Here is a 14,918-nt window from a genome sequence, read left to right on the forward strand (position 1 = left end):
ATCTCAGTAAGATTTCAAATTGCATTTTCAGGACAGACCTGTCCAAGACAGCAGCATCAAAAAAATAAGGAGGTATAGAAGGAGGTGTAAAACACAATCAAACAATCGCCTTGACTCAATGGTTTTGAGTAAACAATGATGTTTAAATAATTTTTTAAAAGGCAGTAGATAATGTAAAACAATAGAGTATCCCTTCAAATGTTCTCCTTCATTTGTCTGTTTGGAGTCAAAGTGGCAGGACCAGCAATATAACACACTTTTTGTGGAAATAGAGTTTTAGACTGATAGCTTGATCACAACATATGGCAGTTGGTGTGTGAGCGATTTTATTTGTCTCTAACTACCTGTCTATATATTTCTTATTGCATGTCAGTTTAATTGGTTCAAGGAAAAGCTCTCTTCACAGCATACACTGTAAACAAGACACCATCTTCAGCACTTAGACAGAATGGATTCAATTACAGTCTGCTACGCTCTGAGTATCAGATAAGACAAAATTACACTACTGTTCTCAAGGTGATAAGTTGAGTAAATGGTTGATGAATCTAAAGCAAGCAGCCAAGGAAAGTGGCTGCTTGCTTCGCCAAGATGAAAGTCCTGCAGACCTGTCTTACTGTTACAGGGCTCTTAAAGGCGTTTCACCTTTCATCTCAAAAGCTTCGTCAGTCTGAACTTAAGGTGGGAAGTCCCCAGGATTTGAAAGTATAGGAAGTGTTTTGTCATTGACAGCTCATTGTTAGATTGCAGGTCATTGAAAAATGCCCGGCTGACAATTGACGAGCTGAAATATTACTGTTACTATACTATAAACTAAAAATTAATAATAAATGTTGTGACCAGGGTTCATAAATAATTTCTCGTATGATGAATACTATAAATATGAAGAGGGTAAATAGTGGCTCCCGTTACAGGTGACTTACCAGGATCTTGGTGGTATAGGCACTGTTGATGGCAATGGCATTCACCAATAAGTCCAGTGATTTTGGTGGCAGAGCTCCAGGGTCTGGGATTGTCTTGTAGTGCACATCTCCAACGTAACACTGCACAGCCGTCATGCGGTTGGTGGTTAAAGTGCCTGTCTTGTCAGAGCAGATGGCTGTAGCATTACCCATCGTTTCACACGCATCCAGGTGCCGCACCAGGTTGTTGTCTTTCATCATTTTCTGTTGGTAAAAAAAAAAAAGACAATTAAGTTTTTGATAATGTGTTAGAATATTCCGTTATATGGTATACTGTTAGAAAATACTTTCTGCACATGGCCTTCACCATCATTAGTTTGAATAAAGTGACTGCATTAACTCAGTGCAAGAATAAAAGATAATGAATTGTCGTGAAAGTCCAGTACAGAAGTACCATAGTGTGCAGCACTGCGTACCTTGACAGAATACGCCAGGGAGATGGTGACAGCCAGCGGCAGCCCCTCTGGCACAGCCACCACCAACACAGTCACACCGATGATGAAGAACTTGACAAAGTACTGGATGTAGATGGGAGTGCACTCTGGCATCCAAGTGTTTTTCTGCATCACAAAGTTGTCAATGGCAAAGTACAGGACCAGGATGATGACTGTGATGGCTGACATGAGCAGACCTGAAAAAACATTGAAAGCATGTTAGGTGAGGAAAAGAATGATATTGGATGAAGATAAAATCGGAAAATGCAGTATTTAGTATATTGTGCCGCATTGTCATGTCAAAGCATTTTCTATGGAAAAACTAAAGTCAAGAATAAACCATCAAAGACATAAAATAACAAAGGTTTACTGTATGATCATGCATATAATATGAAGTGAAATCATGTCCCTTCTTCACCCTTTCTGTCAACAGTTTTCACACTGCTCAAATACACTCACATGCATGAGTCAGAATATTTAGGTATAAATTCCTCTAAGTTTATATTTATAAAAATGCATTTAACTGTTGCAAACACAGTTCTGCTGGTGTGCGACAGTTGAGGCTTCAGGTAACGCTTTTTAGGTGTAAAAAGTAAAACACACAAAACAGCCATAGGCACCAAAGTGTATTGAGTCCAAGCATTTTATGCCAGAGCCGCAGGAATGTTATATGATCTGTTTTCATGCTAATCCGTCCACGGTATTTCATTGTTCTGACACCATGTCCTCATTCCATCACTCATGCCCACAATCTGATATAACGGCAGGCTGTAACAACAAGGATTTCTTTAACTTATTCTTTGAATCTGAGAACCCTTTAACCTAATCAACAGCAATCAAGGAATATTCCGCAGTTCTATTTTTAAGAATCCCAAATTCTCCGGGCTGCTCGTGTGAATCACTTGTTCAGCAGTATTCCTTCGTTGTTGCTGCTGGGAGGACACCCACACTGTGAGCATGCTGGCATGTGGGCATCTGTTACTAAAAATGCTTTGCTTGTACAGATCAACAGAAAGTGTTTTAGACTTCTTGGGTCCATAAATTGCATTATAATATATCGCAAACAACTGATTATGAAAAGGGATTTAAAATGTGAACAAGCATCAAATTGCACATTGCACAACAAATTGCTAGAGAACATGTCATTTAGAAAAATAAAGTACACCGGCTCCTCCACAGACCTACAATGCAAACATTTTAGCTTTGATTACTTAGAGTGGCCAATAAGTCTTATCAGTGCAACAACTTGCTTTGATGGACAAGAAAATGGCTCAGGTTCTTGTTGCGTGACTGAGTGATGGATTTGTCCCTGAGCAATTTGCTTTACCTGCTTTCCCAATCTGAACCGCCAGTTTGGTCAGCTTCCCTTGCAGCACAGACTTCTCTTTCTTGGGAATGGACACCTTCTTCCTCTCTTTCTCATCGGCCTCTCCGCCTTCAGCACTCTTTAGAGGCTGCATCTCCATGGCAGCTGCTCCATCCTGCTTTTTTACTGTAAACACCACAAAAAAAGACAGAATTTGTGTTAGAAATGGAGATTAAATTAAGCAAATGAGGAGAAAGAGCGGGCCAAGTGCCATAACTAGCTTCAGTGCTTAAGTTTAGATTTAAAACCGGGAAAATAACACAGGATCCAACATAATAACATGGGAACTAATTGTTATGCATAAATCTTTTATATATCAAAATGAGAATTGTCTATATTTGTCCCTGTATTGTCTTCTTGGTAAAATCAAAGAGACTGTAAGTAAGATCATATCATAAATAATTCATGGGTCCTACAACTACTGTATAGGCCATGTTCACAGATTGGTTAAAAGCTGGATAAGCATTTACAGAAAGTGAGGGAAAGGAAACCTTTAGAGTGCAGCACATTTCACACAGACAATAAAAACGCAATGAACTTAACAGAGAAAAAATAAACTAAATCAATAATCTACCAGAAAAAATATTTAAAGGAACCCAGTTCTAAAATCATAGTACAAAACAATAAGGATGAAAAATACTAAACATGGATTTGTGATCATTTAGCTGAGAACACTGCAGAATTTCAACTACTTTTAAAAGTAAAGACTGTTCATGTTCTAATAGCAAGCAAGAAATTTATTACAGCCAGTGTATAGAACCAACATGAAGCTTAGATAGCAGGGATGCTTTAAATTCAGATTTGCACTACACTGGAAGACAGGCAGAGAACACACAGATCAATGCAATCCAATACAGGGCCTCTGCCATTAATTCTACTTTTATAATTCTAGGTTTTCAGTTAAGAAAAGAAGGTGCAGTTCTAATTGTTTTTGCCACCTTATTTATTTTGTATATGGTGGCCACAACATTTAACCTTATAATGCACTCCAGTACAACCCCACTGCCCACTTTGACCCTAATAATAAATACATCACCTTATTACAGGATTACAACCTTTCTGACAGTTTCAACCTAATAAATTTGAAATATTACACTTGTAAAAGTAGCAATTTTGGCAGTCACTGTATTGGACTGCAGGAAAAACTGTCAAGATGAACTCCTTACTATTAAAGGCTTTATAATGATACTAGCAAAAAATTAATTATTGGAAATGGCTAAATAGTAAAACCAGATATAAATATGTGAAAATTTTTTTCCAGAAACAAGCCATCCTAACAGCAAGCAACACAACAAAACACAATCACCCTGTAAACGGTCTCGTGCGTTTGAAGGAATTTCTTTTAAAAGCAGAAAAATACATTTGAATAAACCTGCTTACACAAGTCAAGAATCCCCATCAACACTGGTGTTAAAGATAATTTCATAAAACACATACTGTATTAATCCATGTTCATTACATCCTACACAATATTTTTTTTTTTTGTAATTTATACTTAATCTACTATATACTGTATGAACAATTGAAATAAGTTCATCTTTTAAAAATATAGTTCAAGCTGTAATATCAACCCTCAATTACCTTACTCTGTCTCTATCTCTCTCCCCAACATTGCAAAGACATATTACAGTTCTTTCATTCTTAATGTAACCCATTACCAAGTATCCTTTGAGCCCAGTTTCCAAATCACAATGGCGTATGTGCTTAATGCTTGCAAAAAAAAACCTTTTAATACTGAACACTTATCGGGCTCCAGGGTTGTGCATTTTGTTTGTCCACCCACGTGACATCAAACAGAAAGAGTGTCATTGGTATCCAGCTGTATGCAGCAGATGAGCAAATCCTCATAATCCTCATACTGCACCATTAATACACTATTAATTAGTTTTAATTTGACCCATCTTACCATACTTTGATATATACCAAATTATTTGCACACTTATGGGTTAAATAATACACATTTGGAGAAGTAAGAATGCCAAAAATATCCAACTTTAAAATAGCCCTTAAACACATGAGTCAATTAAACAATTAGCTGTTTTAGAAATCCTGTCTGAAATATTTAAGAAAAAACTAAATGTTTTCTCTTTTTGTTTTTCTGGTTTTTGGCTTTTTGACACAATAAGTAATTAGATGGCATGACTTCAGTAACGACAGAAGAACATTTAGACAACATTTTTACCTTTAATTGAGTAAAATAACTGATTAATAAAGAAACTAAAAACAAGCATTGGTTAGTCCATCACAGAACTGCATCAAAAATGTCCCAGATCACCTTTCTAAGTCCAGTCATAGGGTGTGAGGCAGATTTAATGAAACAGTGGAAAACGGAAACACAAGTGTTGTAGAGAACTAGGAGGACAGTTGTGGATGAGGAAGAGAACACTAATTGTTCTCTGTTCTCTCGAAGAGAACAAGACAAGTCCACAACAAGAACAAGAACAAGAACAACAGACCAGAGACAAAACATCTGTAACAAACAGAGTGAAGAAGAGGGATTTTCTAACCTAATATGCCTGCGGGTAAAACCTGGGTCAAATATAAGCTCTAATTCCATCTAACAATTAAGCATCTTGGATTGGCTCAATTAGTGGCAGGCTGACAGAGAACTGTTGGTCCCTTGGTCCCTCTAGTCTGAATCAACACTGCACCAGCCTTTCAGATACAGTGCGTTATTTAGAATGATGTAGCCTAAAATAAATTAAGTAACGCAGGATCTTCTAACTGCATTTGACCCAGAGCTTACACTACACACCACAGAAAGGAAAAGAGAAGGAGTAGGAGGAAAATGTGGAGCAAAAGATGAAGTAGAAGAGGAGAGAGTGAAAGATATGGTTTGGTTACCTTTAATCTGGTTGCTCTCCATATTGCCATCTTGCATTTTACCTATGATGGAGACATACAAGACAATAACAACAAAAATAACCAAGGCAGACAAGTCAACAAATTATCACCACAGAGACAAGACACACAGTGAAACCAAAAGTCACAAACAGGGAGACAGGAAAATGACTTTTAATACAGCGTCTCTGTGACAGTCACATAGAAAGGCTTGTGATATGTATGTGATGTAACTAGCAGTTACACCTACTGGCAAGGGGTTAATAAACAAAATTTAATTGAGAGTCATTCTAACACTAATTAGAGACACCAGTGTGCAGATTTTCTCGTAATGAAGTGGGAGGACATTAGGTTTTGATAGACTATGCTATTGCATAAAGAAAATAATTAAAGTGCTTATGGGCCTTTCTGAAATTAAAAAATGTGACATCAAAGTATATTGTGTGTGACAATATTATGCTGAACATTAAAAACTGCACACCTACTGTTGGATTTCTCTGTATTTCAGATTATACACTACGAGCACAGGTAAATCCACACACATTATCAAAAATACGAGTCAAATTGCCAGGGTATGCTGTAAAATGTGACATCAAGACACACAGTAGATACAGCATTTACACTGAACAACTAACAGGGGGGGGAGAGTACACCACAAACACGCACACCATACACACGCATGGTACACACTAACAAGAGACAGCATGCAAAAGAGGAGAAGTCAGAAAGCACATGCAAGATCACACACCTAGAGGGAAGCTGACTAGAGATGTGAACAATACAAAGAGAGAGAGAGAACCAGAGAGAAGGAAAGAGAGCCTGAAGGAAAAGCCTCCCACATGGTCAAGTTACATAAGAACAACTGGAAGAAAATCGAAGTCTAAGTTCAGGGAGAGTGAATTTGTTATGCTGTTGGATACAGCTTACACAAGGAGTGAACCTAAATAAAATGTGTATTTCAGCCAACAATATTGTTTTAAATTACATAATTGTTTTTAGATCAATGCAGCTGCCAAGTGCCTTCTTAGAACTACACAGACGCAGAGTTTGCGTCATCTTGCAAATGTACACCCAGTGTTTAGAATAAGTAAAAATGTCATTAAAATTATACCTTTTTTAATTTACTGTACTGCAATGCGGATCCTAGTTTGTCTCAACCGTTCAAAACTGTACAAATTCTGTTTGTTAGTGCTATATTCTGAAATGTGAACAAGAGAAATTAGTCGGGTAGAACAGGAAAAAAAGGTTCGCTCCACCTGCACTTCCACAATAGCCATTCCCATAGATACAGATAACAGCACAAGGTCCCCATTACAGTGCAAATCACACGCTTTCTTCCTTGTACCGTACAAATACTTTGAGAATAAAATTAACAATTTTGTCCCACTAACACAAAAACACTTTTGTATTGTCTATTGTTTTTCTTCTATTTCATTAAGTCATCACAAACTACGCCCCACTAAAGAAAACTGCCCCACAGTTCACTACGCATCTTGTTTCCTGTCAGATATATGAATTGGTATTAGAAAGCCAAACTGCCCCAAAGCAAAATTTGATGAAAAAAGCTCTATATATTCACATTCCCATGCCTTTTCATAGGGTCAGATGAGATAGTGGTGGTTTAATCATTAGAAATGGCAAAAGACAAGACAAGTGAAAAGCAGTGTTTGCCCCTTTATCATCGACACCTTAAACAAAGCCCATCATTTTAACGTCTTTAATGTATGTCAGTGACTGTGTCAGTGTGATCAGTGTGTTCTTGCAAAAGAGAGGCAACCTTTTTGGTAAAACTAACCTGAGTAAATAAAGGTTTTAAAATAAAAGATGATAAGAACATTGCCCATGTTTAATATAAAGCTTCAGTCAGTAAGCTTAGATTAACACAAAAACTGGCAACAAAATCCATCAACCAGTGCCATCTAACTTTCAGCTTGTGAGAAAATGTCATGTCAAAACTCCACCCAACTGGAAAGTTACAAGACAACACAAATATTTCCTTATCTTTAACAAAATCTATAATGTGAAGAATAAGGTTTTTATTACTTGTTTGGATCACAGGGACATAATGAAGAATCTGTTCACATTCATATATTTTTTTCTTTAAAAAATTTGACCCAAAAAATGACAAAGCCATTACAAATTTATGAAGAATGCATTAGGAAGAATTAGGAAGATTACGACACAAAGATAAGAGAAGAAAAAGAAACAAGAGATTAATTTCTACAACTAATGAGGACATGCATTGACAGCATGGATACAGGGGTCCAACACAACTAAGAGAGAAAGCAGAGCAGAATGTGAGCACCCATGGTAGGAGGCAGCTGGAGAATGGAGAAGGAAGAAGTAGTCAAAAGCCACGACGAAAACAGGTCAGAGATCAGAGGTTTTGTCAACCTACCATTAATTAGGCTGGCACTGCCAGGGACATTAATGCCTGCAGCCCCATCCGTGGCTATTGTTGCGATGGGGTGGATAGGGGGATGGGAGCAGTCTAGCCAGTAACAATGAGGGCCAAACATGAATTAACGAAAACACACACGCACGCCCACACATAAACACACCCCCACCCACACATGTGCGTACACAAGACAATGAACAGAAATAACATGGTTATAGCACATTTGAGAGATTTAGCATATGTAAACTGTATATGAAGATTAAATTAGCATGGATCAGGTAAAACCAAACAGTGGATAAAATTTGTGCAGAATTAAAAATGCATTTTTTTATTGAACTATGTAATTAGTAATTGTATTAATATAATTATAATTATATGTGCCTAAATGCATTGATTTCCCAGAAGTAAGACCTGAGAAAAATATCATCAAAGTGTGTAACATCGGACAGACATTAAAAATGAAATCTGAATCTGAAAATTGAAAGTTACAGAGTTTGAGATGTGCTGCTGCCATCGAATTCAAAATGAGCTAATATTTTCCATGAAATGGTAAAATGTCTCAGTTTCAACATCTGATATGTTGTTTCTGTTCTACTGTAAATAAAATATGGGTTGATGAGATTTGCAAATCATCGCATTCTATGTTTTACACATTGTCCCAACTTTTTGTGAATTGGGGTCGCAAACTGTATCTAGTGCGAAGAAAAAATTAGTCCAAAAAAAAAACACCCAGTGCCAAACATGTGCAAACTAGTTGTGCTTGAACCCAGTGTCAATATCTTTTAACATAAACTGTGTTTACTGCAAAAAGAAAATTCATTAAAATATTTATTTTTTTAAAATGGGGCAAATTTATATTTTTATTGTCTCATGAGGCTATCCATATCTGAAGTACTGGATGCATGATGTATGGTATAATTCATTGTGCGATATCAATAGAAATGGAAGACATAAAGGGAGTTTCAGTAAAACAACATGACAAACGCTATGTAATTAGTTATTAGTGCTTAGATCAAAGGAAGAATGTTTTATTCACAGAGGATGGCATGTTACAGGCTACCGTGTCTAACACGAGAGTTCTAAGGCAGCACAGAAGCAAAATGCTTCTAAACATATAGTAGATTGTGCTGTTCATGTAAGCTACAGGTGTCCAAACAGGCACTGGTAAAGGTGGCAACAAATCAATAAAGATGTAAAAATATGTTATAAATAAATATGTAAGATGTACAAATAACATCCTATAAAGGATTGTAATTTCTGCTTCACTGTCCGCTGCTGGTGCATTTGCTATACATGCGCAAGGCTCTCACGCCCATGTCTGTAACACGCTTATGACTGTGCCAGCTTTTCCTTATTTCAACATGTTTATGAAACAGGACTGATGACTGCTAGCTAGTTAGATGGATGAGAGCGGTGCCTATCATGGGTGGGTCATCTGTCAGCACTTAAAAAGATGCAAGTTGATGTTAAAGCTTCTCTTTTCAAGTGAGGAATTATACTGGAGGAAGGGTGCTTGGCGACAGAAAAGGGGCAAAGTGTGCCTGTGGTTCATTGGGAATCATGAAGGGTTAAAAATCAAAAGGATCAAGTATCACTCCCAGGGGTCAGAGAAAGTTGATACTCTACCTGTGTTCTGGTGTCCGTCCTCCACTGCCCCTCCTTCAAGGCGAATTTGGAATGATAAGAGAGTAAGGACAATAATGCACCTGAACCCACAAAACCTGGAAACTGCAACTCACGGCTCATTTTACACACAGTATTTAAACACATTCATCATACTCTCTGGTACTGTGCTACAAATACTTACAGATAGTTATACAGTATGCGTGAGTTGATGCAAATTTGTTTATTTGTGAATTTATTGTTTATAACCCCATCTGAAATCACTGACTGGTGTAATGCAAAAAGCACACATGATTATATTTTCAAGACACAAGATTTTGGAATGACATAAGCATTTTGAAGAATACATATCTGGGCATCACTGAACAAATGAAAAAAACAAATTACCTTAGTACTTCTAAAGCGGGCAACTATAAAGTAATTTTGTGACAAGATTATTAAAAAGATAAGTTAATGATTTAATGATCTTACCTTTCTTTTCTTTCTTCTCTTCTTCCTCTGTGCCAGCCCCCAGCAGCGTGAAGATGATACCAGTCTGAGAGTTGACACCTACAGCAGTTACCACCATACGTCCTGATCCCTCCATCACATGGGTCCCTGAAGCATAGGCAGCCGAGGGTTGGAAAGATTTTGCTAAGATTTTGTGCATTTAATTAAGCTCATCATATACTTGAGGGGACTATGATGGTATGGTAAAGCAGTTGAGGTTATTACGGTGAAAATTATTTATTCCTGAAAACAAATGACTACAATAAGGATTAAATAATGAAATGTGGTTATTGCTAATTTTCCTGTTTGTGTAAAAATCCCTTGAGTAAATTTGTACAGTGTAAGTGTTGTGTAATTGCTTGCAGTGGCTTATACATTCATAGTACAGTAGTGTTTCCCATAAAATAGTACAGGCATGGTGGGCCACCTTACAAAGGGTTTATGATTTGTCCGTTGCTGCCCTTATATGCACCACCTATTATTATAATTCAGCATTTTGATAAGAAATATTCAATAAAAAAGAAGAGTAAGACAGTTGTCTTTCATAACTGATCTGAATTGGTAGGAATATTCTGTCGCATAAACATAAAAAGCATAAACAGCTGGTCAGAAGAGGAACATCACAGGGGCCTTTAATTGAGGCCCCCGTTGAGACATACAGGGGACATTATGTGCGTGCAATAAATACATCTTATTAAAAATTACCTTGTTTTAATTGACCTTTACATGGAATTTACCAATGAAAAGTGTTTAAAAAAAAGTGTAGAAAAATAACCAGTAATTTTTGTGTGCATGCAAAACCCAATAATCCTCTCAGCATTGTGCTTGAAAAGATTTCTAGGCTAAATGCTGCACAGTGTTGTAAAACTGATAACTGATCACCTCTGAGTGACTGACTTAACAACTGAAAAATAATGAGTTTCTTGTTCTGAAAAACTCAGCGTTTGTTTAGTTCAGTGTTGTTTCTATATTTAACATGAATGTTTTAGGGGCTACAATTCCAAGGCTTTCACCTTAAGAGAGAGAACCTCCCACATCAATAAAAGCAAATCCCAGCACTGTAACCTCACTGACCTTGTTATGTGCTGGAGTAGCATAAAGCTCAAATCAGTAAAAGGTGTGTCACTGCACAAATACTTGCAGTCTGCTCTATGTTTGTGATTGTGTACATGTGTATTGTTACACACAGAGCATTTTAAACCTTTGTGAAAACAAGTCAATGTGAATGAATATAAAGCTAATTAAAGTAGCTATCAAAAAGGCTCTCAGCTAAATATCTACAGGATACTAGAAATGTATTTATGAGCTTATTTGGGAGATTCATCTATTCTAAATGCTTTTTATTACTGGTATTGATTGCACTGCATCTTTTTGTTACTGCCTTTGGGAAGTCAGTTTTCTCTGTGAAAGCTAGAAGATTTAAAGAGTTGCAGATGCATATTTTTAAATGAAATTTTAAAAAGACCCTCAAGTCTGCAGCCACTGTTTGAGATAATTACTGTTCAGTATCCTACTGTATGTTATTTTTGATTGCTGGTTGTGTTGATGTGACTGCTGTTGTTCTGTTGTTGTCTTGTTGTTTTTTATTTGTGAGCAGCCAGGGCGAGTGCAAAAGAAAGTTAGCTATAATCTAACTCTAATATAATGCATCACAGAGAAGCATTTATGTTTATTATTGCATAAGGTCCTTTTTAGAGAATTTATTATGATAAAATCTGTATAAATAAAATAATCAATTAACAATGTAATGAAATCCGGATCAATATATACAGTGCATACGTGTAGTAACACATACATGAGTGACATGCTGTATACATGCAACACCCTCACATCAACCAACAACTCACCAGATAAAAGCATCGGGTCCTTGTCTGCTGACTTCCTGACGTGGTCAGACTCTCCGGTCAGCGATGACTCGTCAATCTTTACGTCATTGCCCTGGATCAACACCCCATCAGCAGGAAGCAGATCACCTGCAGCAATAGAACAGGCACAGCTGGTAACTGAAGTGGACTCATTTACATTTATGTAACTAATAGAATTTACCTTTACACAATAAATAGTCCTGATACTCCAAAGATTTAACAAGGTTTGATGTGAGTCAGGACAAACTTTGATAGTGTTACCAGTGTTGATACATGATGGCATTAAAAGGGGAGCTGTGTGTGCTGCTCATTGTATGCATCTTGCTAGAGCTAGTTAATTGCTCGACTGTAGCTACAACAGATTTATTTGCTTAAAGTGACCTTAAATAATTTTATTTCCCCTCTGGAATTGAGGTGAAAGTCTATTTTCAGCTGCTGAACCATGAAAATGACTTTACACAGAACAATGGAACAGCCAGGCAAGGCAGACAGTCAGGACAAGCCAAAGTTATTTAAAATATGCTAGAAAGGTTAGTCAGTTTGAGCCAGTACTCAAATTTCAGAACAAGAAACAAAGTCTTTCAAGGCCATAAGGAAATTCAAACGTGTGTTCCGCTGATATGCATTCGTCTTTATTCCCCATACTATAGGTCATAAAGTGAGTAAACTCCTAGTCTCCTCACACTTACCGTATTTGACCTGTGCAATATCCCCCACCACTATGTCAGCTACAGGCAGCTGTATGACCTGGCTACCACGGACCACCTGGAATTTCTGTTCCTGCTCGATTCGGCTCTGCAGCCCACGAAACTGCTTTTCCTTCGACCAGTCGTTGAAGGCCGTAACCAGCACCACACACACCACAGACAACAGGATGGCTGCACCTTCAATCCAGCCAGCGTCCGCCTCGCCCTCGTCCTCCACCCCACCTGCCGCTGCGCCGCAGGCTGCAGTTTATTAACAGGGACAGAGGGGAAAAAAGGAACATTATAGAGATGTTATACATTTGCCACCCCATAGAGAACACTTGAGAGAGAACGCTGTCATCACACTCGGTATACACAGTGTAATCAAAGCAAAAAAAAATGAACTCTGGGTGAAATGTCCTTCAAAGAGCTCATTCTCCTGGCCTCTTCATTAATTTGTCATGTACTACAATACTTTAAATAAGGGTCTACAGACTATGCACTGAAAGACCGGGTATATTTGGGAATGGAACAAGACCTTTTCGAAGTCCTCCTTGTGCTGCTTTATGTAAAACTCTAGGAGCAATTGTGCTCTGCACTCCTGGCTAGCTGAGTTCAAAGGACCCTGGAGGGGAGATTTGTTTTGGAGTATAAAATGCTTGCAGCTCACAAAGGAAGTAGTGCATTCCCTGTTACCCTGTACACTATGTATGAAGGGTCTGATTTAACCAAAAATGAGAGAAGCAATTTTGACCTACTGTTGCACACCAGAAGGGTTTCCAATCCATTTTTTGTTCATTTTAATGGATGCGCTGCATAGCATAACAAGGCTACCAGCACCAATGCTCACATGTGCTGTAGGTCTTAGCACAAATTGAGATATATTTAAATAAACCACAAACAGTACAATACCCCAGAAGACTGTTGAAAACTTAAGTGGATGAGTTCTGCCTACGCTGCGTGGTCACATGCCACAGAAGTATGTGCAGTAGCTGTCCATGGTTCTGATTGCACCGCTCTTAGTGCAGACATACAGTGCATACAGATGCAAATGTGTGTGCCATACATTTTGTACAGGCTCTACTTTATGGTGGTTATGAAATATTTTTCTTCTATATGAGCTTCTTAATGCATTTTATTTTTAGTATTGCTATATTTTATTTATTTTTTAGTATAGTACCTATTGTATAGTTCACCTGTATTATTAGATTTAGTTTTCAGTTAGATTGACGGCTTTAAATGTTGGGTTTTTTTTTTTTTTTGGTCATGTGTTTAAATATAACATTTACAATATCGAGAAATAAAGGTCAATCATCTATAAAAATGTCCTTCCTTCATTCACATTTTTTTTAGGTTGTAGTAACCAGATTAGTTACCAGAGAAGAGTGTAATGTATTTGATTGCATTATAATTGTGTGGAAAGGTCAGTCAAAATGTTGCCTTCATCATAATTCTTGCTTTCTAAATTTGATTGGATAGACAGATAAAAAAGTCCTATGCTAACTTTACTGCTAATTTTATGTTGAAGAAAAGCTTGATTATATATCTGCAGGTGAACAGGGGCTTCCAGCTCTTAACTCTTGACTTTCAATGAAGTCAGCACATCGATTTATGAATTAAAGTGAAGAAAGCTGGTAAAAACAAAAAGCAAAGCTGGTAAAGCAAAATATGTAATGAAAAGCCATATTGTCAACTAAATATTGGTGATTGGTTACTGCACTGTTGAATGGATTATAACAAACTACAAAAACTTTAACTAACTGTGCAAATAAGATCACGTCAGCTATTTTCAGCTTTCTAGCTCCCTAAGAGTTTTTAAAATTCTTATAAAGACAACTGGTCTCTCCGGCAGGATAACCGAATTCCATTACTGTGATAATGCTGGAAGCAATGACTGATGTTGCTGACTCAGCACCTCGTTATGGTCTCTGTCCTCATTTCCTGTTTCACAGCTCACGGGGCTGATGTATTGGCACTGGGAGCTCAAGGTTATTTCTCTACTCAACACTTCATTAACCTTCCTGGTACCTTTTATAAGCACATTTAACACAATCATAATGCACACACAAACAGACACACACACACACACACACATAAATTAACCCTAAGCTCGACAGTGACCAAATTATGTGTGGTCTGCCATACCAATTAAAAAGTGTGTGTGTCAGTGAGGGCCAGTAATACCAGAGGAAGTTATGTCAGTGGGCCAGTTCTATTATAATCCTTTGCCATCCACTGTAATAGTGGAGATACCGGA

At 37.4% G+C, this 14,918-nt stretch overlaps 1 protein-coding gene across 15 annotated transcripts in view; it reads right to left on the reverse strand.

Moving 5' to 3' along the window:
- The window catches only part of atp2b2 (ATPase plasma membrane Ca2+ transporting 2), a 115,795-nt gene that overhangs the window by 31,560 nt on the left and 69,317 nt on the right, over window positions 1-14,918 (reverse strand). For 10 of the 15 annotated variants that reach the window (XR_010914418.1, XM_067504281.1, XM_067504282.1 and 7 more), the window contains 9 exons: window positions 12,665-12,922; window positions 11,958-12,083; window positions 10,093-10,218; window positions 9,625-9,657; window positions 7,999-8,091; window positions 5,604-5,645; window positions 2,721-2,885; window positions 1,376-1,590; window positions 921-1,163 (listed from right to left, as the gene is read on the reverse strand). Coding sequence is in view for 14 of the 15 variants with exons in the window: in XM_067504281.1 (XP_067360382.1) it covers window positions 921-1,163; window positions 1,376-1,590; window positions 2,721-2,885; window positions 5,604-5,645; window positions 7,999-8,091; window positions 9,625-9,657; window positions 10,093-10,218; window positions 11,958-12,083; window positions 12,665-12,922 (1,301 nt within the window). In the remaining variant the exon portion in view is untranslated. The remainder of the gene's footprint in view (window positions 1-920; window positions 1,164-1,375; window positions 1,591-2,720; window positions 2,886-5,603; window positions 5,646-7,998; window positions 8,092-9,624; window positions 9,658-10,092; window positions 10,219-11,957; window positions 12,084-12,664; window positions 12,923-14,918) is intronic. The other 5 variants (XM_067504289.1, XM_067504291.1, XM_067504284.1 and 2 more) reach the window with 4 other exon arrangements.

Source organism: Channa argus, chromosome 5 (assembly GCF_033026475.1).
Source record: "Channa argus isolate prfri chromosome 5, Channa argus male v1.0, whole genome shotgun sequence".
Classification (NCBI taxonomy): Eukaryota; Metazoa; Chordata; class Actinopteri; order Anabantiformes; family Channidae; genus Channa; species Channa argus.